Raw genomic sequence first — 24933 nt, 5'->3', positions numbered from 1 at the left:
AGCATGTCGAAGGGGCTTTTTCTTGGTCCAAGCCCATCAGTAGCTGTATAGGCATATGAACCCCATAACATGCAGCAACGGTTAATTCTGCGCCTTGTCACCTTGCTGGGGCTAGCCAGCGCCCTGACCGTTCAAGCTTCGGTTAATGATTTGAACGGCCAAGCAGGACCCGAACCAGCCGCGGACGTCCAGCGACGTCAGCTGCAGGAACGCAACAGGGATGCCATCTTCCGGCTGCGTAGCCTCCTCGCGGAGCACCTGTCACAGACGCCCGCAACCGTGACACCCTACCCGCCGCGGCCTGCCAACCGGCGCCGCAGGCTCCTCAGCCCCGCACGCCCCGCCTACGCCACCCAGTGCCTCTACGAACCACCACCACCACCATCCACGGAGCCTCTATCACCACCGTCAACTCCATCATCGCCGTCAGCTCCACCACCGCCGCCAAGCAGCGGCCGATGCTATCTCAACCCCATGGTCGTGGCGCATCCGGACTTTCCAGAACCCGTTGAACCGACAAACCCCATTGAAATTATGTTGTTGAAAACTGCCTGGACCGCGTACCAATGCAGCTTTGAAAAGCGTAGGGAGAGGTGCGTGTGGTGGATGCGCGGAGCTGACATGCCTGCGGAGGCACACACACACACATACACATACAAATCTAGATAGGTGGTGGTGGTGGTGGTGGTGGTGCATGTTAGGTGAGGACCCGCATCTCCCCGCATCCGCACTTGGCCACATCTGTGTACATCCCGGGCACCGTATAACCCAAACAGCTCCCTCCCCATCCGCGCATGGACCCCTCTATAATAATGTAAATCCATCTCCGTGGAGAAGCTGCTTCTATATAGGCCACACCTCTCACCGGAACACAACGCACTACTATTCCCCGCTGTCCCAGGTGCGGTACGTACCGCCACCCGCCGTACGACTGCCGGTGGCAGGAGGACCAGAATCGTTGCGCCGTCACGTCTGACTACCTCCTGCCCCGGCTGCTAGCCTATCTGCACTGTCGGGATGACGCGGTGCTCACACCCTTCTGGGATCGATGCTACACTGTTGGCAAGGTAACTAGGGATTTGTGCTACTTCCTCTCCTGGCGGCGATGGCGGCGATGGTGGGTCGGTGTAGGGAAGATGGTCAGTGGATTGTGGATTGGGGTTCTTGAGGAAAAAGAGCAACCGTGCCTCTCCCTCTCCCTCTCCCTCTCCCTCTCCCTCTTCCTGTGGCAAAGTTGATAGCTGAATAATGGCTGAATATCTGTAGTGGTAGACGATTTCAGGAGGAAGTGTGCCAGTGTTGTGTGGACTCGGCACGTCTTCTGCTTCTTACTAAGCTCCCCCCATTGTGCTCCAAAGACGCGGGACCTCCACATCCCTTAACACGCACACCCACGATCACAATCACGCTCCCTCCGCGGTGCCTCTTCCTTCCCAACCCCTCTCTCCCCCCCTCGCCCTCGTCTCCTCGCTCTCTTCGGTTTCCTCGACGCCGTAGCTCACTGGCGACAGTGACTGGTGCGGTCAGCCTGACGGCAACTGGGCCCGCTGCTGGTGGTTCCCTGCGAGGGACGGCACAGACGAGGAGGACGTGTGCGCCCCGAGTCCCCAGGGAGGAGTGGAGAGCCGGGAGGCGTACGACGAGCTGGTGTCGCAGATGCGCAACGGTGGGTGCGATACTGTGCAGCCTCGATGTTGTGTGACTGATCCGGTAGGTGGGCGATTCGGTGTGTAGGGACGGCGTGGAGTAGGTGAGGTGGTTTGGATGTGGACGCGTTGGGAGGTTGACTCGTCCTGTCGTACATGGAGCAACTGCAACTTGGACTGCAGCTTCTGTCCCGTGCTATGCTGTGCCCTCTGTAGGCATCTGGCAGAGAGACTGGTTCGGTTCTTGTGATACCGCGGACTTGGTGTACACTATCAAGAGCTCGTGCAACTACACGACTCCGCAAGATTGCGAGAATGATGAACTCTGCACTGCGCGAAGCGACCTGCCGGTCGAGTACGGCATGTGTCGGTTGCGGGACGACCTTATCTGGCAGCAGCTCTCCCAATCAGTGCGTTGGTTCCGGGGCGGGGGATTGCTGGGGGGTGAACGGGTGGTGGACAAAGTGGCCGCACAGCGGGGGAGGTCTTGCGGGCTGGTGGGAGGAAGTGGCAGCCTAGGGAAGGGGTGATGGTACGGAGAGGGGACTGGGAGGCCGTAAGGATGGGAGGGTGTGATTGACTGAGCTGACGCCGCAGCAAGCGGGAGGGCAATCCCCGGCTGCTCTTCGCGTGTCGTTACTCCGGTGAGCTTCCATTGACCCCTCCCTCCGCTTAGTCGTTCTCACTCTGATTCCCTCGCCACTGGCTATAACCACCGCCTCAACCGCCTCTGGTGCTGTTTTCGGTGCGACAGGGTAGTGAGCTCTTCGAGGCCACCGCCGCCGCCCAGGCGGAATGCGCCAATGCCTCGACCAGTCGGGAAACTTGTATGGAGGCAGGCAGCTGGGCTCCGGAAGCAGGCGGTGCAGTACCATTGGATCCGGATAAATTCAGTGACGTCATTGACTTGGTGTTCATAGAGGAGGTGACGCCGGGCGCGGGTGCAGCGAACCGTGCGGCGCCGTGGGTTGTACTGCTGACCGCTGCCGCTGCCGCCGCGTTGCTCTACAGGGTGCGGCGATGATGGGATCGGGTGCCCCTAGCGCTGCTGCTGCTGCTTTGGGTGCTGCTGCAGCAGTGCCGATTGCAGATGCCGCGACCGCCAGTTGCAATGTGGCGATGTGGTAGTGACAATGCGCGGACGGTGGCAACCTGCTGCCGGAACTGCTGCTTTGCTTGAGGGGAAAGGAGGGTATGGCGCGGGTGCTATTCTCGCGGGCGCTGGTTGTGGTGGAGAGAGGGAACGTAGGGCGCGGCCCCGCACGAGCGTGGTTGGCAAGGAGAGCTGTGGCCATACTGGCGCTGCAGCGGGACTGAACCACGATTAACTGGACGTATTAGGACAGCTGATGCCCGGGAAAGCGGATTTCGAGTTCGCGTAGGCGCGTTGTTCGCTAAAACCGCAGCCTTCCATTCGGCGTCTTCAACGGTCTCGCTTGCAGGATGGCTGTATAATGAGAAATCAGCATGATTTCTTGTGACGCCAGATTTCAAGGTCTGGAACATCAGGGCAATGCTGTGAAGAAGGGAAGTTGTTACTTATGTGACGGTGGTCGAAACCAGCCGTATTGCTGTATGGTACTGTCCTACATCCTAAAGAATTCTCATTACGTTGCGTGGCCGCTATGACATTACGTTATGACACGCGGACACGAACATGGCCGTATCCTGGAAGGGTGCTTATTTTGGCGGAACAACGCGACGGCAATCGAAGTAGGGGTAGGTGGGAAACTCCGGAAACACCCGTCCAGGTCGGGTATGAGAACCTGTGTTACAGCCGCATGCTTGCGTCAGCATTACGGAGATGTAACGCTACAATTTCCCTAACGATCCAAAAGCATCGGTTATGTGGATACCGAATCTGTTGCTCGTCGAAAGGGTTTTAGCTGCGAAGCCATGTAGCGCCCCGTGTTATGTGCGCAGCGCATCCGTCACTAGGGGTGTACGGGCGCCATCTGCAGCACTCTGCCATCAGCAGGTCTGTAAAAGGAGGATCCAAGGAGCGCACTTTACGCTGATTCACAAAGTACACCGTCCCAAACGATATGTTTGTCGACAATGCAGCCTCGCCAGGTGCGCAACAGCCGTTTCGTTCCCTCTCCTTGCACATGCGCACTGACGTGGGGTGCATTGCTGCACTGCGCCGATGCGGACCGCATCTTGCTCTCAAGCGCTTCCCTGATATCAGCAGCCGCTCCGCACATATCCATAATAGCGCTCCCATCTCCACACCCACGTCGGGTGTGGTGACCGTGTCGCACGGCCGCTACGACACACCCATGATGCATTAGCGTTCCACTCCCCGTACCCAGAGTCGGAATGCGTGCAGCCGCCTTCCAAGTTTTGCAGTACCCAGTGAAAACACTTTATCGACACCTTGAGCATATCATGTTAATGATAGAGCCAGATAAGATACAAGTTCTTCCCGAGCCACATCGCCGACGGGCGACAGGAAGAGGCGGCACGTACCGAGTTACTGAGTAACGTCAAGTGGGACCCAAGTCCCGCGGAATGACGTTTTGTGTCTACAGGACAAAAGTATTCCATACCTTCAGGCCTGGATCCAGATTGCCATCCGCAGCCATCCGCCGCCCTGGCTCGCCTCCGCTCCGGGATACCACACATGAGGACCGAGGGGGTTCATAACCCCCGTGAGCTGTCCGCATCCTCCAACAAGTCGGACTTCGTCCTCCCGGCATGCGGTTTTCATACGAGCCATGAACCCCGCGCCCCAGGAGCTCCAAGAAGCAACGCCCCATCGGGAGTCCCGCCTTATCGTCTAGAGGTTCAATGCTTGGTATAGAGCCTCGCTGTCCCCAACAGGCCCCATCTGCCCATTTTAACCCATAACTTAACTATGACTACCGGCCTTACCCTGCGATATCTATGTGCATGTAGAAACGGTATCCAGCTAACCCTTGTGCTTATAGATTGCTTAGGGTTCAACCCGCGCGTAGTCTGCAAGCTGGCTGGTAAGGCCCGGCCCCCCTGGAGACAGCTGGTGCTCGGACGCCTGGGCCCGCTGCACCATCATTCACACAGCTGACGGATCCGGCCCCAACCCGCAAATGCGTCATTCCTTTTACCCCCCCAGCGCGCGCAATCAGTCCCCTCCCTCCTTTTCCACCACCCCGTGGGGACGGAGTCGCCCGCGGTTCCCCATGCACCTTCACACAACCCTTCCGTTATCTCGGCGTTGCCAGGATGGTATCTCAGCTGCAGCGGCTTCTCCTCCCTCCTTTGCATAAGGCCCTATAGGCCCTATTCAACACAATCCTCCGCAGTCACAGCGGCAGCCCCGGCCCCAGCATACAGGAGCCCATTTACGGAGCTCAGGGGCCCCCACACCGCCGGTTATCCCAACCCTGATGGCAAGGCGCAGGATAACCGCCGAAAGCTGGGCAATCATGCGCGCACATGGGGGTCGCCCAACGGCCCCTTTTCGCAATCCCACGCCATATCGCCTGGAGGACTCGCCTGGGTACTGCATACCCGGCATCCCTTCAATGGTGATCGGGCTCGGGCAGCAGTCCGCTGGCAGCTACCAGCGCCACCGCCGCCAGCACCGCGAAGAACTTGATGTACCGGGCTGCGCGTGTGGAAATGTCGCGCCGGTCAGCACGCATCTCCCCCTCGAACTCCTCCATGATCACCTGTGTTAATAAAATCGCGATTGTAACGCATCTCGCACATCAGATCGGGTCGGTGTCCGTCAAATAAATAGAGCTCTTCGAGCGCAGCACATACGCGAATGGCCTTGGCGTGCCGCAGCCGCGTGCGTCTGATCCCTGCATACGCCAGTTCCTCAGAATACGGCTCAGGTGCTCAGCGTAACGGGTAACAATCGCAGGGTCTGCAGCAACAGCTGACGGAACACCCAAGTGATCAATGAGTAAAATACGTGTAGGGCGCCGAGGAACAGCAACCTTGCAAGCCCACGTTTTAACTGCACGTAAGTCCACGCTGTTCTGGGTTCCCGCCCTCACATTGCGTTCGAGCAGTGCTCCGCATTCAAATCTCACTCACTCCTCACCTCGGATGCTCCCACGTAGAAAAAGGTACCCGTGGCAAAACAGCTGAACACCAGTCGCGCGATGGGTGCGACACGGCCGATATACAGCCCCACAAGGACGGACACCGGCGCCACCAAACAGAAGGGCCCTACGTACGCCGTCACCTGCAACAGCGTCGCGCCTTCGCGGAGGAAGCGGCTGCTGAGGGCTAGCGCCGACACGGCCTTGTGGGATGCGATGGCGGCGAAGAGCAGCAGGAACTGAGCTCGTGAGTCGATAAGCCCTAAAGCGATGCACTCCAGGGCAGTGTGCAGAGCCAGCGCCACCAGCAGCACCACGCCGTGCATGAAGCGGAAGCGCGGCTTGATGACATGATGATGATCGTGATGGGTGTGGTGGCCGGTTGGGGCGGTATGGTGATGGTGGTGATGTGATGGAGAGGTGCAGCTGGACGCGCCGCTGTCCATGGCGCCGGCTCCGCCGCCGCTGCCGTAGCTGCCGACCGGAGGTCCGGTGCCGGCGGAGCGCCGGCGGTGCCGGTGGTGCGGGTGCAGGTGGTGGTGCGTGTGGTAGGCGCAAGGCTCGGGTGGATGGAACGGAAGCTGCGGGCTCTGTCCAACACAATGCCGAGCTTGTAGGTGCTGCCAGGCCAACGCGCGAAGGTCGACACTGTCCCCGCCGCCGTCGGCGTTGGGGGCAATCGCGAAATTGCCGCTGGCGTTGTCCAGCACCGGCGTCGGGAGCTTTGGCGCCCCTTGTTCAGCCAGAAGCAGCGGCACACGAAGCTGGTCGCCTCCAAACTCACCACCGCCGCTGCTGCCAGTGCAACCGCCACCTGCCGAGCCCCGCCGGCCCTGACCATGGGCTTGATTAGCCAGGTCGTGGATTTGTTGGCGGTCGCCTCGGGCCTTATGCACATGCTGGTGCTGTTGGTGCTTCTGCTCGTGCTTATGGGTATGGCTGTTATGGCTATGGTTATGGCTATGGTTATGATGGTACTGCCCTCGCTCCTCCGCCTCCGCTTCTTGCTCCTCCACGCACACGCAAACTGCCCGTGGTGGATGGTCACTGTGGCAGGACTCCGCGTCATCGTCCTCGCCGACACCCTTCCCGGCCATGCGCGCACCCGCCGAGTCAGCACCGACCGGCAGGGCGAAGGCCGCGCCTTCCTCTCCCTCATCCACCTGCAGCGACAGCCGAGACCCTAAGTGCTGGTGGCCTTGGCTGTGACTGACATGCTGATTAGAGTGCTGGTGACCATGGTCGTGGCAGTATAGGGCGCAACTTTCCTCCCGGGCAACAAGCGGCTCCTCTGCTGCTGCCCGCATTGCAGCCTGCCCCTCACGATCCATTTTGCTCGAGTGGGTGCACCCCGGCGCCTCTGCAGCTCGCCCCGGGTGGCCTGGGCCGGCGCCTGCAGCTCCCGGCGCAGGCAGCAGCAACGGCGCCGGCTCAGTACCAGCTGATCCTGAGCGCGTCCTGGGTATGCGCTGTGAACGATGATGCGATATGGCCTTGTAATAACTGCGGACGGCATGAAATCCAGAAGGGCAGCGGCAGAATGCGGGAAGCGTTGATCCAAGCGCCTCCACCACACGCAGGACACAACGCAGGTTGTGAGGTGCATTCATTCATGCGCGACTCGGTCGATAGCTGAGGCACTACGATAAAAAATAAGGGAAGACTGGGCTGCCTCCATCTCAAGGGCGCTAGCCTGGCGCCATCGTTATCAAGCTTCCTTAAAACTAGCTTCAATGTCCCTCGTAACCCCAAGCCAAAACCCGAAATCGATCGTGACAACGGCGCCCAGGCCCAACCTACCCCGGGATCTTTACCTGCTATGGCTGTACACATTGGAATGCTGGCAGTGCGCATGCCCCTCCCCGTGCACATCAAACAACACCCGCTCCACGTAGAACACCACACAGTAGCCCACAACCACCAGCACCTGCGGGGCCGGAGCGAGTGCGCAAGTGGGACAAAAGAACCGTGACAGCGTTGGCCAACAGCCGTCCAAGCGCCCAAGCGGGTGCAGGGAATCAACAGCTGTCCACCTTGACCCGCAGTTCCAAGGCGCAGCGGCAGGACACCAACAGTTCTTTAACGCCCAAGACACGGCCTACAGGTCATACAGACTACCCTGGCACAGTGCATCACGGCCGGATGGACCCCTCGCTTGGAGTTCCTCTGTTTGGCCGCTCCTTTAGCCTCCAACCCTAGCCTGGCCACCACGCCATGTCCCCGCATGACCGTTCAGCCATAGGCCCCCTATCCAAGCTGCCATTAATCCCTCCACCCACCAGGTACAGGGGGTAGTCGCCGCCAGGCCCGATGGGCCCTAGCGCCTCTTGTGCCTCAGCGCAGTGCGGCAGCAGATGAATGATACCTGAACGCAGCGAACATTGAATTTGAGGTTGTGGAAGCCTGCAGTACGGTCGTTCATTTGGAGATGAAAAAGGCGGGGCCGCCGTGTGCTCTTGTGGGACAGTAACTTTGACCTCCCTAGAAGGTTCCCGGTACCATGCGCCATGAGAGCCCTTCCTTAATCAGCTACCCCAGATCTCTTGCCTGGATTTAGTCCCGATCCGGATTGCAACCCCCGGCTTTGTAACTGCCTCCAGCACCCTATTTCCCGGCCTTTCGCTTCTTCCTTACCTTACCTTCCTTCCGCCCCCTCTTCATATCATTTCCGAACGCCCAGCCCAACCCAGCAGGACGGAGTGTTTCGGAATAGATAACCCCATTATGTTGCTTGTCCCCACCGACCCAAATCGCCCTGCGCAGATCGCGTGCGAGACATGCCATTTGCCGCACCTGCCGAGAGGAATATGCCTCCGCTGAAGCAGTTGAGTAGCGACAACCACCATTGCGGTGATTGCAACCGCTGGAGCAGCAGCGGCAGGTACATGCCCGCCACCGCCTCGAGGAACAGCACCAGAGCAACTAGCCCCTTGAGGGATATACTGGCCTGCTCATCTGCACTGTCATCTTCGTCGTTGCCGCCATTGCCTCCATGCCCCAAGGCCATGCCGTTGCTGTTGATGCCGTCCCCAGCACCGCCACTGCTGTGCGGTATGTCCTCGTTCCCGCTACCACTTCTACCGTCGCCTTCGGTTTGTACGGTTCCCAGGCCGTCGCCGCCGTGCGCAGGGTTGTCGCTGGTAAATGAAGCGAAACTCATGCTGTAGCCATGCTGCTGCCGTCGCTGTTCTTGCTTCTGCTCTTGAGCCAAGGATGTAAAGGCCAGGATCTTATCAGTATGGGTACTTGGTCGTCCATTATTTTGTTGCGGGTCCCGTTCATCCACAACGGCTGCAGCCAAAGCGTCGGTGCATGCCGGATCAGCCTAGCAGGGAGGCAGACAAATGAGACAAGTTAGAAGGCAACCGGGAACATGGTTTGGAAATTCTCACGCCCCGTTCAGGACATTGTAGGTAGGGCTGTCCTCAATATTTATCCGACAACATATATACGAGCCGAAAAGGCCTTGCTAGGCGGCTCGAGGAGGTACTGCGCCGCATAGAGTCTGCGTGTGTCTGGCAACAGAAAAAAGACGAGAAACTCGAAACGCCAGATCCTAGGAGGCAGTTGCAGTTACCTCCCGCACTAAGAAGGGGTACGCATAAATCACCGTGCCAAAAGGGGTGCAGGGGATTTTCAGGATATCCACGGGATGGGTGTGCCACGGGAATGCGGGACGCATATTTGCCTTGCAGCATTCTGCCCTGGGACAGCCGCGAAGGTAACCGAGCCCTCCCCTATCGCGCGCACGAAGGGGTCAAGAAGCGTGTGGAGCTTATGCGCGGGGCTTACCAGGCACCGTTGCAAAACTACCGGTAAAGTCGAGTATATATCAGCAACGTCCTCCTCAAGCGCAAGTAAATTATTCCCTTTCTCAGACAGCTTACGCGACTCAATAGACCTGCGTCGGGCGGCGATGTGCTTCAACAATTGGGAGAGGGGCTTGCGTTCCGAAACAGAATTCAAAGTATCGCTTATGAAGTAAAGCCCTTCGCTTGCACTTTGTTACATCTCAATCCTTACCGTAGGTCTTGCACGTGCACGCGGCGTGGTTGGCAAGCCTGTGCTGCCAACAGGCATAGAACCACCGCAGAAAGTACAGTCATAGCCCAATGCTATCTTGCAACCGGGAGCGCATAGCATAGGAATATATAACAATAGAGAGCCTCGTTTCTATGACCCTACTTCGTTAGGTGTATAACCTCGCAATCAGCATCAATTCCATACTACACATTTCCTCGGCGTCTCCGGAACCAAGTTGTTACTCCGCCCAGTAGTCGGCCAGGTCAATCTTTGGGATGCGGGAAAGCTTATTAAAATCACCGTACAGTTTGCACTTTGATTTTTTTGACAGCTACCGCCAACAGGTAAATCTGTACTATATAGCGCTACGCCGTAACTCATGCCGTTATATCTAAAGTGTAGAAGTCTTGGCGACGTATCTGACTTCTGCCTAGGGCTTTGCTTGTTTGCTGCTCCTCAGTTCATCGTCACTATTGGGGATTTTAAGGCCTGCAAGACGGACAAATTGCCTTTGACAGATGCGTAACAGCAGTCCTTTGCGGATAGGACATCGGCGCTTTTATGGCGTGGCGTGGACAGTGATTCACCTACTTTTTACCCTTGTACGCGCAAGTATGTTCCCCAACAGGTGGATCTGGCTACCCGCGATATCGTCGTTTGCGCTCTAAGGGTCTGTCGGGTAGCAGAGTCTTGTCTTGTACTGCTTACGCAGGTATGCAGCTGCACCCTGCACGTTACTAAAGGAACTAGAAGAGAATTGCCAGGTCAAGAGCAAGTATGGTTTCAACATGACATCAGGTAGCTTCCATGGGCTGCTAATGAACTTTGGAGGTAAGCAGCTTTACCACGCTTTTCGCCATCTGCACCGTGCACCACTGGATGTTATCAGCGCCGACCGTCCTCGGAAACGCTTATGGGCTCCTTCCCGCAGCCTACAAGGCTGCTCATGACCCGTTGGCCACTTTAAAGCCCCCCTAATCAGAGCATTCATTGGTCTGCGCAGAGACGGACTGTGTTGTTTCCATCGAACAGTGCTACCCGAACACCTGCTACTCATTCCGAGACCTGACTGCGCAGTGAGTTAGATTCAGATATGGACACCGGTTACGGAGCGGTTGCATCGGAAGGGACCCTAGGGACGGTTGCATAAAGCTAACAGTTCACTGCTGAATTACAATGATGTACTATGAACCATGTACAGGTTGCCCAGCGGCTTTATGCTTTTGGGTTCTAGGGGCTTCATCAAGTCGTTCGAGGTGCGTTACCGTGGTGCAAGTCCAGAACCAATCTTGAGGATCCATAGGGAAGAACACTAGTAGCCAAGATATCATTCCAGCGGAAGATGGAGCGTGAGCTTGACAACAAGTTGCCCTATTGCTGAACGTTCCACATGATTTGCAGATTATTAGCGGCGGCAGGAATGCAAGCTTGACCAAGTAAGGACCATTGTTCCAACTCATGCCTGCCATGCTTTTGCCCGCCTCATACTGCATTGCAGGCATGATACGCAGCACTGCTATTAAGACATGGTAACGCGCAGGGATGGTGTCTCATTCACTGCCACGTCAGCAAAAGTGCGTGTCAAATACAGTACAGTAACTTGCCAAGAATTTTACAGGTACATTTCTTACTCGCACAACGTTAGACTGCATCCCGAAGCCGACGCTGCATAACACAATGGTGTCCGGGCGCAGGTACCACGGCTCCATAGCCTTACAGAAATGTAACCAGCATATTGAGGCAATCACGGTAAGAATTGCCCCGCCAGTTAGCAGAAAACACACCGGCTTTATCCATTTCTCCATTTCTCATTACCGCAGACCATCGATACGAGGACACCAAACGCGCTCGCCTGCTCTTGAAAGACCAGCGTGCACTTGAAAGGAGATTTCTCTTGCACGCATTGTATTGAGAATAACCTACCTTCGCGGAACGCTAGATAAGTAGCCACATTGCTGTACGGCTGCAGTTCCTTCCAATGCTGCGAACCGTCTTATAAATTGTAAATTTCGTGATAGAAGCAGATGTTACCAACACTGCAAGATTTATCACCACTACCGCCCTTACTCTGTTGCATCCCTGTTAGAAGCATGCACTACAACATACATCAACCCCTTGTGCGGGACGTGGCAGCCCTAGGAACACAAAACCATACTGTAACTTCCAGTTACCCAGACACATACCACAAACATGTCACAAGCGCGTGCAACATCATGCAGCAAAACGATGCACTAGTCCTGCAAAACGGTTCAACTACAGATCCCCATAGTCCAGCACTGCACGGTTGTTCGCCGGGTGATCTAGGTCAAAGTACTCACGCATGCCCCGCGGGTCAATCTTGGGTGGTCCCATGCCGCGCCCAGGAATACCTCGCCCACGCAACGGCCGCGGACCTCTGCCTCGAATAGGAATTGGCCCGGGTGGCAGCAAGGGCACTGGCCCTGGGATTATGGGCATGAACGGTCCCATGGGTCCTGCGATTCATCCAAATCATAGCAGCGGCTTCAATCATATCATTCAATGACGAACAAAAAGTTCACTACGGACAAGCATGGATACAGGACGACAAACCCTAACAATGCACGAAGTTGGCAGGCTTATCCTCCCACCTGGCGGGATGAACATTGGCGCCATGGGCATGGGCACCATCATAGGGCCCTCCATGCCCATCATGGGGCCCCGGCCCATCATGCCACGGCCAGGCCCGCGTCCCCGACCGCGTGCACCTAACACGCCGCCCCGGCCGCGCCCGCGGCCACTGTAGCCACCTTCGCCCTCCATGCCGGCGCCCTCGCCCTCCATGGGCTCCCCCGCATGATGTTCTTCCTCCGAGCGGCGTCTCTCCTCATCCTCTTTCCACGTGCGGAAGTTCTCAAAGTATAGCATATCCAAGATCTGCAGCATTAAATAAGCAACAGTGTCAGCAGGAAAGCGCACCGACGGCAGTAATCCTCTCTCTTACACTGCAAAATCTGTGACCTACCCGTTCACGCTCCGCTGCCAGCTTGTCTTGATGCTTCGTCTTAATGTGCTTGATGACATATTTCTTACCCACAAACAACTTGTTGCTCAGCTTCGAGCCCCACCTGCACGCAAGTGACAACTTGATGGGTACAGCTGCTCTGCTACCCCTCGCATCCCTAAGGCCAACACAACGACCTAACAGGCTATAGACATGGAAACATACATGCATACCCGATCGCACGACACCACATATGTACCGTTGCATCATGCTCCAGAACAGCTGGGAATAGATGGCGTGGCCGCTCTTTTGCCGACGAAGCCCTTGCTAGTTGTCAATACTCGTGCCTTACTAGCTGTCGTTAATTGACTAGCTACTCCGTAAATGTAACCTAACTGCATGAGTGTCATCCCTAGGTCAAGTAAACGGCATCTATTTGTGTATGTAGCGTAAGAGGCAGTAAAGCAAGAGTTACCTATGATCATAAAGCGTAAATCCTAGTAACATGAGGCAGTTGATCATGTAGTGAGTGTTTTGCGTAGGCGCCAAACAAACCACGAATCATCGACGAGGCCTCCAGGTAAGATCCCTATCCGCGCTGCACAGCACGGCTTTGCACCATCTGCTGCTCGTTGTATGGAGCGAATAGGTATACTTGTCATTCGAATCTTGTGTCCAATAAAGAGCTAAACAGCCACCGGTGGAAAATGAATGTATCCGTCTAAGAAATGTATACGAAAAGCTCGATAGTTAATCAGGTAAGGTCGGCTAAGATGTGTAGCCCTATAGGCACCTAAGACTAATTGTACCAAGGTCTGAATAGGAGTCACGGAATGTAATCACGTCATACAGCAAGGCTTCCAAGCTGTATCTTGGGGGAGTGGATTCACGGCGCAGCCACAGTTAAGCGTCCTGTTGAAGTCATTCGGTTAGCAGGAAAGGTGCCCCACACAGCTCCCAGGCAAGCGTGCACGCTTTTGACACGCCAAGCCGTGCACACCGCGTAGGGCTTGCCCTGCCACAGGGATAACTGCACAAGGTTTGGTGCACAGTAACTTACTTGTTATCGGCCACCATGGTAACCTGAGACTCGATCCACTTGTCCAGCTCCTCCTCGATCTGCGACCGGAGAACCAGCATGAGTTCACGGAGGTAAGAAACATCTCTGAACTGAAGGGGAAACACGATCGCGAAAGGAAACACATCAGCAAACATCGCAACCGCGACGTTGATGCGTGCCAGGGGCAAATCTAACATCCGCTTCCATATTCGCGCACGCATGGATAGCATGTCTCGTCCGTTTCACCTACCCGAGCTTTGAGGCACTTTGCCTCAATGGGGTCGCCATGCGCAATACGGGCCTTCCAAGTCTCGTCCACTGTACGCGTCAATTTCTCCTTTTCTGCCTTCTCTGCGCCTTCCTCGCTCTCGCCCTCTTCAGGCTTCGGGCCACGAATAAGGCGACAGCAGTTGAGGCGATAAGGCCAGTCTTGCTCGTTGAGTTCGATGCCAGCATAATAATCCACGCCATGGACCTTCCAAAGCCAGTGGAGCTGCAGGTCAAGCTTGCCAATGCTATCCGTGTAATTGGCCTCGCTCACAACGACGGCGGGCTCCTCGTCACCAGTCCCGCCTGCTGGCACTGCGGTCGTCGTAACGGCCCCGCCGCCCTGATTGTTCGGTGGACCGTCAGTGGCAGACTCACCACCGTTAGCAGGGGCTGCTGCGTCGCCACCCGCCCCATCACCTACGGTTCACGAATTAAACATAATGAACAGAGACAAAGCTACGTGCACGAATTTCCAGTGAGACAGTGTCCGCGCCATATGCGCCGTATTGAAGATGATAATAGCATGGACACGGAGAGAAGTTGCCATCACACGTGAAATCTCCCAAGACTACCTGCAGGCGCTGGCTGCTGACCTTCAGGAGCACCGTCAGCTGCTGACGCTACACCACCGGACGCCCCAGCAGAGAGCTTGGGTATAAGTGGATTCTCCTCGATGCCCTTCTCTGCGTCAAGCTTGCGGATCAGCTTCCGGCTGAGGTCGAGATCGTGTGCGACGCGCGGCATGCGCCAGCACAAGTTGGGTGCAAATTTCGGACCCTCTTCTGCGTTGCCAGGCTGCTTGTCCTTCTCAACTTTTGGCGCCAGGTCGTACATACCCTGGCAGAAGTTCTCGTGACTGGGATCAAGAGCCCCTGACGCCACATCCGCTGCTATGTGCTTAGCGCTGTCCTGCGCCTCTTCTGCTCGGCTAGCCACGACCTTAGCGAAGTATCGCGGGTCAAACTGGTACTTAAACCTGCGCATCACGTCAGGCCAAACCGCAGGTAAAACACACGGTTGTAACGCGGTTGCCTAAGCTGCACCCATCAACCCCGGTGCTCACACATCCGAATCTTTGTTTTGCTCGAACTCGGCCTTAATTGCACTGCCATAATACTCCACAAGATACTCCTGGAACATCCGGTGTGCCACGTCGGGCGCTGCATCGTCCGGCACCTTGCGCAAGGTGAATTCCTTAAAGGTCATTGGCCGCTTCTCCTCCTCAGGCCTATGCAAAAACAAAATGAAAAGTCGTGGACATTTTCAAAGCATATCTTCGGTACAAAAGCGTTCGCACACCTTTCGCGGCCCACAGAGCCTCGCCGCTCGTAAGCTTCGCGCTCATCATAAGCACCTTTAGGGGAAGGTGGCCGTCGGTCATATTCTGGGCTCCCGCGTCCACTGCATCGTGAGAAAGGTTCACCTGCTTCAAAGTGTGCTTCGCAAAAAGCGCGCTTCCCAAAAGGAGAAAGCATCCATGACCCAGAACAGGCATGCTGCTTTGACTCCGTGGCAAAGACTTACAAAGGTGGTTCGTGGAAATCCCGATCATAAGGGCCATCCCGCCGCGAACGCTTTGGAATAGGCGGCGGACTCCGTCCACGACCATAGCGATCGCGCTCATGCATTGGTGGCGGTGGACTGCGGGGTCGCCTCCGGTCGATGTCCCGGGGCGGATAGTCACGGGGTCCACGGTCCATGTAATCCGGTGGAGGTCCACGCATCATTCCAGGTGGAGGAGGTGGCGGTGGTCCTCTTTCCCGACCATACATTGTTGCAATACTTCTGAAACAAGAAACTTATAGAGAGAACAAGGAGACAATACCAATGCAGTCGCACTGGGAATATGGCAGACTAACGCAATTTGAGCAGCAGAGCTGACGCCTTACTGATTGTGATGAGTTTGTGTAATAAGATTGCTCAGCCTAGAGCGCTCCCGATATTGCAAGTACGCAACTTATGCCCTGTACTACAGAAACAGGAAACACTTCTGGGCGTCTGTACGTAAAGAGAAACCAATGCTGGACAGCATGTTCCACAACCAAAGTGATAATTTTGAAGCAGGCCGCAAACTTATGAGCCTCCTCGCAAATCTACTCTGTGGTTTCGGTGAGGAATGGAGCAACGGGTTCAATTCGGTTTGACTACTGCTTGACCACGCGGAGACCCCTTACCGTTATCATGCCTGTGTTTGATAAGCCGGAGTGGATCCATCATGGCGGTAAGCCATGAATTTGTATATCATCCCGCCAGATGCCGCCCTGCTGCTACACGACGTTTTGCCGCACCGCAAGGCAAATTGCCATATGCATCCTACCTCCCGAAATAACGATTCGGCACATATTAAGGACCTTAGCCGTGCGGATAAAGTTTAACTCTTTGTCTGTACGGCGGTCCCACTGTTTAAACATCTCTCACCTCACACCCCCTCACCTCACACTCCCTTTTACCCATTCCGCCACCACATCCTCCGCCCCTCGTTCCCCCCTTCCCAAAACCTCACAACGCGCTCCTCTCCGCATCACCACCTTTATCGCCCTCACCCCTGCAGGCGCGGCCATCCTTGGAATCGACATCGACGCTTCGGGCGAGCGCCTGGCTACATGCGGCTCGGATAAGAAGATCCGGATATGGTCCATGCGACCTGTAATATCCGAGTCTGCAGAGCTAAACGCTTCCGTGCCCAAACAGCTCGCCGCGCTGAGCGAATCCACCACGCCCGTCAACTGCGTCCGCTTCGCACCTGCGGGACGGCTGCTCGCCGCCGGCTCGGACGACTCAGACGCCTACGTATTTGAGCTAAGGGAGGGCCGCGGCAGCGCGGTCTTCGGCAGCGGCGAGGCAGCCAACCTTGAGAACTGGAAGCTGCGTCTGCGGCTTCGCGGACATGAGGTCAACGTAGCGGATGTGGCTTGGGCGCCCGACAGTCGCCGCCTGGCGACAGCATCCGTGGACAACCGAGTCAAGGTGCGTCAAGGAGTCCTCCGGGTTTAATCTGGCCTCTTTTTCCTCCTAACTCCTCCGTCTGGGACGTGTGAACCGGTGGCCGCAGATCTGGGACACCACCAGCGGCGTCTGCCTTCGCACTCTCGAAGGTCATATTGGCCATGTTAAGGGACTCGCGTGGGACCCCTTTGACGTGTATCTGGCCAGTCAGGGTGACCGGGAGGTCATTGTGTGGCGGCTGGAGGACGGCCAGCAGGCGTGTCGTCTGGAGGACCCTTTTGTGGGTGCACCTATCGTTAGCTTCGCGTTGCGCCCCTCTTGGAGCCCCGACGGCCAGGTGTTGGCGCTACCCAACGGCTATGAAAACGGGGTGCATGTAGTGCCGCTCATCCGACGAAACACCTGGGCCCCTCGGGAGTTCTCCCTGGTAGGACACCGGGGGCCTGTCACGGTGGTGCGACATAACCCGCACCTGTACCTGTCACCGCGAAGCAGCGGCGGTGGCGGCGGCGGCGGGGAAGCCGCCGCCGGCGCGCCAGCAGCGGATGACGATGCAGGCGCAGGAGGCATTGCCGCTGTGGGCTCTTCAGACAAGTCCTTCTCCGTGTGGCACCCCGAAGTGGAGGCGCCGTTGCTTGTGGGCCGCGGCTTTTTTGACCGTATGATAAACGACGTGGCCTGGAGCGCCGACGGCCGCGTGATGATGCTGGCGTCGCAGGACGGTAGCGTGACTAGCGTAGTGTTCCAAGAGGGAGACCTGGGGAGCCGCGTGTCGGAGACAGAGGTGCAGGCGCTGATGGCGAAGTTGTACGGTGACCCGCGGCTCCGAAACCAAAAGGCCGCGCTGACAGCAGCGCCAGACCTGCTGCAGCTGGAGGTCCGTGCGCGGGCGGATGTGGAGCGAGAGGAGCGGCTGAACAACAGGCTGGGGCCAAGGGCGGCAGTCGCGGCGGCGGTGCCGCCGCCGGCTCCTGTGGCAGCGGGAGCCCTGCGGCCTCCCGTGCCGCAGCAGCGGCCGCCGGTGGCAGCAGCGGCAGCAGCGCCGACGGTCGCACCAAGCAACGGGTCGACAGCCCAGACGGGCCGATTGCAGCCGCAACCCTCAGGGGCAGCGGTGGCGGCGTCGCAGCCGGCAGTGACCAGCACACAGCGAGCCGCCAGTCCTGCGAAGCCTGCCGCTCCCGGCGCCGGTGGGCGAGCAGGTTCAGGCAGCAAGGATCCCGAGGTGCAACCAGCCAAACGCCCTGCACTGCAGCCCGTGCAGCTTGCAGCGGCTGCTGCGGCGCCGCCTCCAGCCACGGCGGCAGGACAGCAGCGAGGGGGGAATGTAGCTTCAAGATTAGCGGCGACGACTGGTGCAGGTAGCGGGACCACCGGCATCCCCGCCGCCACTGCTAGCGGCGACGCGTTCGGCGCTGCCGTGCCGCCGCCGGCGGGTGGCGGGCCGTCGGTGCACCTCGTGCCGCCGGAGCCCATCAAGCCCATTCTGAGCGCGTTGATACCCTTGCGTAGTGGCGTGGCGGGCGAGGTGCCGGTGGGTTGGGTACGGGTGGGCTCGGTACGGGTGCGGGTGCGGGGGGCTCGGTACGGATGCGGGTGTGGGGGGCTCGGTACGGGTGCGGGTGCGGGGGGCTCGGTACGGGTGCGGGTGCGGGGGGCTCGGTACGGGTGCGGGTGCGGGGGGCTCGGTACGGGTGCGGGTGCGGGGGGCTCGGTACGGGTGCGGGTGCGGGGGGCTCGGTATGGGTGCGGGTGCGGGGGGCTCGGTACGGGTGCGGGTACGGGTACGGGTGCGGGTGCGGGGAGTGCCATGAGTACACGTCCAGAGGTGCAAGCCAGGACTTCGAAGCGCAGTCAATGAGCCCTGGGTTGTATACTAAGCTCCCCTACCTCCTTCCTCGTTCCCCTCCAGCTAACTTTAGAGCTCCAAGCTAACAACACCGGCCGAGATGTCCGGCAGCGTCCCGTGGCCGAGCTGGTGTGCCTGTCTGGCGCCCGGCGTCAGTGGTCGGATGCGTTGCAGGGCCATGTCGTGGCGCTAGCGGGTTGCAGCCGCTTGATTGCCGCATCGACTGCCAATGGAGACCTCATGGTGGGTAATGACCCGAGTGACCCATGGGTCATTCACCCAGCACCGGGGCAAAGCTCGTTTGCATGCATGCAGGCGCGGTGGCTGGCGAGGGGTTTTATGTGGTCTGAAGCCCGGCGCCGTATTTAGAGCGGCTCTGGGGGCTTTCCATTGTTTTACCTCATCCAAATTGTACCGCGCCGGCCACATAGGTGTACAGCTTGGCAGGCCGGCGGCTGTTCCCGCCGATCCGGCTGGGCGCCCCGGCCTCCTTCCTGTCCGCAGCGGCAGGCAGCGGGGTGCTGGTGGCGCTGCTGGCGGACGGGCAGCTACGCACATGGGACTTCGCAGCTGGGGAGAGCTTGCTAGAGATCAGCGTGGCGCCGCTGCTGGCTGGAGATGCAGCACAGCAGGGCCTGCGGGGTGAGGACTTCCGGGATGGGGAAGAGCGGGGAGGCCACGAGGATACTCAAAACATAGAATCCGGCATTTCCCCTCGCATCACCACTGGCGCCTTCTTGCACGTCTCCTCGTTGGTGTAGGAGGAAGAGCTCAAAAGCCACGCAAAGACGTATGAATCGTACTTGTTTACCTACCTCATCATTTAGCTTCGGTGGTTGCCCCCACTCGCCACCGCCTTGCGCTCCACCCGCTCCCGCCGCGCGCCCACCGCACTTCAAGCCGCGCCGTCCCACCCCCACGCCGCGCCGCCGCAGTTGCCGCCGTACGGCTGAGCTCCGGGGGCTCCCCTGTGGTGGTGCTATCTAACGCCTACGCCTACGTTTACCAGACTGACCTGCGCTGCTGGATGCGGGTGGCGGATGACGCCTTCCCGGCCTCTGCATACACCTCCAGCATGTCTGCCACTCGTGAGTTGGGGCCGGAGTGAGGGACCGGGGAGGGGGGCCCTTGCGGCTGGGACTGGTACGGGCAGTAATGGCCAAGGAGGGCGTGTATGGAGCCGGGCCTGTCCCTAACTGAAGAGCACCTGCAGCTAACAAGGAGAGGGCTATCTATGTATGGATTACGCCAAATCAGTATTTCTCAAAGCCCCAACAACGGCTGACCGAAACGCTTTTAGGCCGCCGGCCTCGCCTTGCCCCCCACGCGCCCCGTGCTACACACCAAAACCACACACGGGTGGCGTTTCGCCGGTGCGGCGCGTGTGGGGTGCTGCTTTATCCTTTTCTCACTTTTTTCATGCGCTCCGCTGGCCACTTGCAGCGGGTGAGCTCAGCCGGCTGCAGGCCTCCGCAGCACAGCGGCGCCACCCGCATGATGTTCTGGCGGCGAGCGCCACTCACGCCGCGCGTCCCGCCGCCGCCAGCCGCAGCGAACAGGCGCTGCTTGAGCACAATATGGCAGCGGCGGCGGTGCTGCAGTCGCCAGTGGAGTGGCGAATGTGGCTCACGATGTACGTTCGGCGGCTGGCCGCGGACGAAGATGAGGTACGGCGCTGATCTCTTTGTTTGCAGGGTTGCACGGAGAGGAGGAGGGAGTAAGAGGGCGGGTAGGAATAAGAGGGATTTGGGATGAGCCACCGAGTTGAGCCCGTGTGGGAGGCGTAGGAGCAGGTGGACCAGCTGTAGCCCGCTTGCATAAGGGCTTCTTGTGGCAGTGGCGCCGGTTGGAAATGAAGGGGTCGTAACGGCCATTTAATGCCATTTTCTGTTACAGATAATGATACACGGGAGCCCCGCTTGGTAACGGCGGTTGCAGCCTGGGGCTTCCGAGCGGTTGCCGCTGACGGCCGGACTTAACGCGACAGCGCTACGACCACTCCTCCAATTCTTCCATCCTTGTCACTACTAGCACCGAAACCAACACCATGACCACCATTACTCCGCCTATCCCTGCCACACTCAACCACCATCGTCACCACAACCAACTTTTACACCCCTGCTCGCCGCAGCCACGGCTCCGAGACCTCATTTCCGAGCTCATGGGGCCACTACGCTTCGGCAGCGCCACGCACGCAGGGCCAGGCCCAGGGCTAGCAGGTCAGAGCCGGGGCGCAGCTGCCGCCGCCTTTGAGCCGCCACTGGCGTCGTCCGTGGTAGGGCGCTGGCAGCCCAGCATCCTGGGCTTTGACAAGCGGCGCCTTCTGCGGGAGGTTGTGCTCAAGGAGGTGGCCAAAAACCGCACCTACCAGCAATTGGTTTCGGAGGTACGTGCTGCGGTGGTTGCGAAATCTGCACTCCCATGCTGACCAAACCAGCTTTTTCGAGCTCCACGGGGACCCAGCCCTACCGCACATGGACTTGTGCGACCTGTATGCACATGGCCGTCATGTGCACCGGTGGCGCACGAGCCCGATCCCGCGTTTCGATTTCCAACTATCTCTGTCTTTCTCCTGCCCCTATGGCTTTCCCTGACCCATGGGTCGTTGCGACCGCGTTCCGCCAGGTTCTGGACCAGCTCAAACATGTGGACGCAGCGGCTCCGGGTCAGCCAGGGCATGTCCGGCCACCCAGCGGCACGACAGCTGGGGCTGCGGCTGCAGTCGCAGGTGCGAGGGCGAGCTCCGGCGCCGGCGGGTCGCACGTGGCCGCGGGAGCGGCCACACCAGGCCTCCATACACATCAAGAGCCCATGGTCCTGGGTTAGCCAGGTTTCGATGGTGGGGGCTAGGAGGATACACTTTAAGGCTTTTCAAGGCACATGTTAGGGCTATAGGAAGTTACCGGTAGAAGAGGCTCCGACATCGTTATGTGTCGGGTCGGATCAGGTTTGTGCAGTGTTGCGTTGGTGGTGGGGAGTAGGCATGTCTGCTGGCTTGATAGGAGAAGGCTTAGGGGCCAGAGAGGCCGTTAAGGCAACCAGGTTAACAGCCAGGCAAGTTGTAGCTGGAATGACGGCGAGAGTACTGAGGCGGACTGAGTCCCACACGGCCCTTGCGATTGTTTTTGCAGGAGGACGTGGTGGTGCCGGTGGGGGTGGGGCCGTTGCAGTGAACGCAGTTTATTGACGCTTAGGCGGGTCAAGACCGAAGTGGGAGGGACGGAGGGTGGGGTTAGGGGTGTTACTTGTTTGCTGCAAACACAGATTGACTCAGTGTGGAAATGGCTGACTGGGCATGGCGACATGTTGGCATGGCGGGAGGTCTGTGCTGATGATGGACAGTGGTGGTTCAGATGTGTGCCATGCGGTTGACTTGAAAGCGGTCATGGTGCGCTTCAGATCGTGTATGGCAGCTCGTGTATGGCTGTATGGTAGTCTGTGCAGGCCACCAGGCCGGGCTATACTTCTATAAAGGCGCAAAGGGGGTGCAGTTAGCCTGCTGCTCCTGCGACGTCCTGCAGTCTGTGACTTCTTGCCAATAGCCGTCTTGAAGGCAAACCGTCCCAAAAGTCTTGTGTCCTCTCTCGCACTCATCACCGCCCCATTGCCGCAGCAAAGCTGATGACTGTTCATGAAACCATATGCGATCGTAGCTGCCAAGCGTCTTTACTGAGGATTCTGGAGACCATGCACTACTGCCACCAGTAATTGCGCTTTGCGCTTCATTTAAGACAGCAGCTCCGTGACGCGCTATTAAGGTGGCGTTCCTCATGCAGCGGGAGACGAGGGCCGCAGCGTGCCGGCAATACACCGTGAACCCCTGCATGACGCAGCTTCCATCGGGCTGTCCTGGCATACCTTCGCGCCACATAGCATGCAGTGCCCAGTCCCTCAATTGTGTGTAAAGCTGGCGGTAGCTCACCAGGCTTGTGCCAGGGTTGCCAAGGCTATAGGAAGGTGCTGCCGAAGAAGGGATGGGTAAACTCGGGTAAGATGGTTCTGGTCTTTCCCATATGTTACAGGAAGTAGGATGCCTCATGGAATGCACATTTCTTTGCATCCGTTGACACAGCCAAATGGCTGAGGAGCTGGAATGTGGATATCCGTGCACGGTATGTACGACAGAAACCGGGACAAATCGACAGTTTGACGGACAGAGGAAAACCATGGTCAAGGCAATGTGCATGGGTTGCATGCTGCAAGAAGATTACATGCCTGGATAATTTTGAAGCAGGGCGAGCTGATGCCCTTAATTTGGCGCCAGCTGTCGTAAAGCGCACATGTAATGTCGTTAACATTCTTATTCATTGATTGGATAGGTAACACTGAAATTTCTTTCTAGGCCGACATGGCTCCAAAAAAAGCGGCCAAGCGTGTCGATGACGACCAAGTCGTCGACAAGGTTACCGCGGAGCAGCAAGCACAGCAGAAGGAGTGCGAGAGGCTCAAGGAGCTAGCATTAGACACTGGGGTATGTATGTTCCAGCGGGATCGAGCTTGGCTGGTACAGCTGTCGGCCCCGCTGGGCCTGAACTTCTATGCGCTCGCTGTATGACTCGCTCCAGGTGTTGACCGATGAAATCGGCCGGGTGACAACACAGTTGCCTCTTTCCAAAGGTCAGACAGACGTACTGGCGCTATGGGGTCCCAACGGCGTCCAAATCAAGGGTTCTAGGGACTTAGAACACGCAAGTGCGCCGACCCAAAGTCGCAAGAAGCATCTGGGTCATCCCCGCATTCCGCCACAATTATCTCAGGAACATGTAGTTCATGGGGGCCCTCCGAAGCATAGCAGTCAACGTACTATCGGACAGCAAACTTTCTTCCCCTTGGCTCCACCCCTTGCTGCAATATCACTTGACGCTTCCCAGCGGATCCATAGTCGCGCAATTCTGGATCACAGCCGTCTCCCCTTTCTGCCTGAAGTCGATATGGGTCGGGTGGATAACTGGTGGATAACTGCCCAAGGGTAGCCGCTTCTCCACCATTTCACCCACCCTCCTACGTTCCCAACTCCCTGCCACCGCTTCCCCCTCCTTTTCGTGCTTCTTCCCTCTCCTTCGCAGCGCTTGTGAAGTCTAACGGCAAGGACATTGTCAAAAAGAGCACAACACGGAAAAACAGGTAGTACTACTATTTTCCTCGAAGCCCCGGTGACGTTCTGAGTCTCTGCTGCCTTGGCCAGGCTTGTGGCAGTCAGATCATAGTATTTGTCAATCAACAAGTATAGATAACAGATTGACGCCATACAACCCACATCTACCTGACTTTACTTCGCCATCAGCTCCAGCCGCTCCGAGTCCGGGTAGTGCGGAGCCTGTTACTGCCTGACACCACAACCGCGGTTTCCGCGTCAACATGTACGGCACGCGAGACTAACCCGATGTCGTACCTGCCCATGCGGTCACGCACCCACACCTCTGTCCACTCTTGAGGGCCATCTGGGTCACCACTTCGTAGGGACCCTGCCGCCTCTCCTAGCTGCCTTCTCCCCCCGCATCAACCCTCGTAGCCCCCAGCCTCTACAGCACTGCCGCCGCTGGCCCGGCCCAATGACTAAACCCGCACGCGCAGATATCTCGTCATTGTCAATGCGCTGCTGGCGCCCGCGGCGGCAGGTCAGATGGTGAGGCATTTCTCTACGGTTTTAAGGGCTTGGGCAGCCGGCAATGCCGCACACAGCGCGTATGCATGTATGCATGCATGAATGGTTGCGGACAGACGGATGGATGGATGGCAGGGTAGATGGATAGGTGAATGGATGGATGATGGTGGACGAGGAACACCCAGTCCCTTTGGCAACAGTTGAATCCAGGGGAGGGCAAGATTGGTCGCACAGGGGCGGGCCGGCGCAGAGGGCGCCTAGCGAGTAGATTTTCGTTTGCGTTCGGCAGCACATGATAGCGACTTACGGTAACGGGGCCCCCTTCATCAGGAAGACAGTTATGGTATAGTTGCGTCGGATAGGACCGTTTAAAATGGTATTGACAGGTGCGTGTGCCTTTGTGAGCTCGACCTGCTGTTGGCTTGAACACAACAAAACGAACGGCCGGCCGAAAGTTGCCGTACTCCATGAACAATTACACGAAAGGCACGCTTTTTTCCTCTTGGTTCACCTACTGCAACTGTACACGTGTCCATGT

At 57.9% G+C, this 24933-nt stretch overlaps 4 protein-coding genes across 4 annotated transcripts; 2 read left to right on the top strand and 2 right to left on the bottom strand.

The window, feature by feature from the left end:
* Positions 1-69: 69 nt before the first annotated feature.
* VOLCADRAFT_89650 (uncharacterized protein) lies at positions 70-2774 on the top strand (the record flags this gene model as incomplete). The annotated part of the gene is made up of 6 exons (XM_002949270.1): positions 70-593; positions 902-1067; positions 1498-1666; positions 1863-2143; positions 2401-2571; positions 2658-2774. The coding sequence occupies 6 exons, from the start codon at positions 70-72 to the stop codon at positions 2772-2774; spliced, it is 1428 nt and encodes a 475-aa protein (XP_002949316.1).
* A 2375-nt stretch (positions 2775-5149) lies between these two features.
* VOLCADRAFT_89649 (uncharacterized protein) lies at positions 5150-9786 on the bottom strand (the record flags this gene model as incomplete). Its single annotated transcript, XM_002949144.1, has 7 exons — positions 5150-5299; positions 5680-7183; positions 7495-7607; positions 7960-8045; positions 8474-9005; positions 9473-9581; positions 9704-9786. The coding sequence occupies 7 exons, from the start codon at positions 9784-9786 to the stop codon at positions 5150-5152; spliced, it is 2577 nt and encodes an 858-aa protein (XP_002949190.1).
* Positions 9787-11300: 1514 nt separating this feature from the next.
* Positions 11301-15890, bottom strand: ard1 (zinc finger related protein). Its single transcript, XM_002949143.1, has 9 exons — positions 15520-15890; positions 15295-15396; positions 15059-15223; positions 14589-14971; positions 13976-14412; positions 13726-13784; positions 12687-12789; positions 12313-12598; positions 11301-12177 (listed from the first exon to the last, which is right to left on the bottom strand). Exons 1-9 carry the CDS (start codon positions 15765-15767, stop codon positions 11957-11959), a joined length of 2004 nt encoding a protein of 667 aa, XP_002949189.1. The 5' UTR covers positions 15768-15890; the 3' UTR covers positions 11301-11956.
* Positions 15891-16176: 286 nt separating this feature from the next.
* On the top strand, positions 16177-21518 carry VOLCADRAFT_117135 (uncharacterized protein; the record flags this gene model as incomplete). Its single annotated transcript, XM_002949269.1, has 9 exons — positions 16177-16216; positions 16547-16962; positions 17048-18475; positions 18854-19033; positions 19222-19432; positions 19726-19878; positions 20234-20382; positions 20922-21176; positions 21416-21518. Coding segments are annotated over 9 exons (2935 nt in total), but the record flags the coding sequence as incomplete, so codon positions are not given.
* Between the last annotated feature and the right edge of the window lie 3415 nt (positions 21519-24933).

Source organism: Volvox carteri (genome assembly GCF_000143455.1).
Source record: "Volvox carteri f. nagariensis unplaced genomic scaffold VOLCAscaffold_13, whole genome shotgun sequence".
In the NCBI taxonomy this organism is placed as follows: domain Eukaryota; kingdom Viridiplantae; phylum Chlorophyta; class Chlorophyceae; order Chlamydomonadales; family Volvocaceae; genus Volvox; species Volvox carteri.
Note: the sequence above shows the minus strand (reverse complement) of the source record. Positions and strands in the feature narration are given on the sequence as shown.

Excerpts from the sequence above, each read along its gene's own strand:
- ard1 (XM_002949143.1), bottom strand. The coding sequence starts at position 15,767 with ATGTATGGTCGGGAAAGAGGACCACCGCCACCTCCTCCACCTGGAATG. Across the intron at positions 15,224-15,294 it reads GGCTCTGTGGGCCGCGAAAG|GCCTGAGGAGGAGAAGCGGC; the intron begins GTGTGCGAACGC and ends GTTTTTGCATAG. Across the intron at positions 14,972-15,058 it reads CAAAACAAAGATTCGGATGT|GTTTAAGTACCAGTTTGACC; the intron begins GTGAGCACCGGG and ends CGTGATGCGCAG.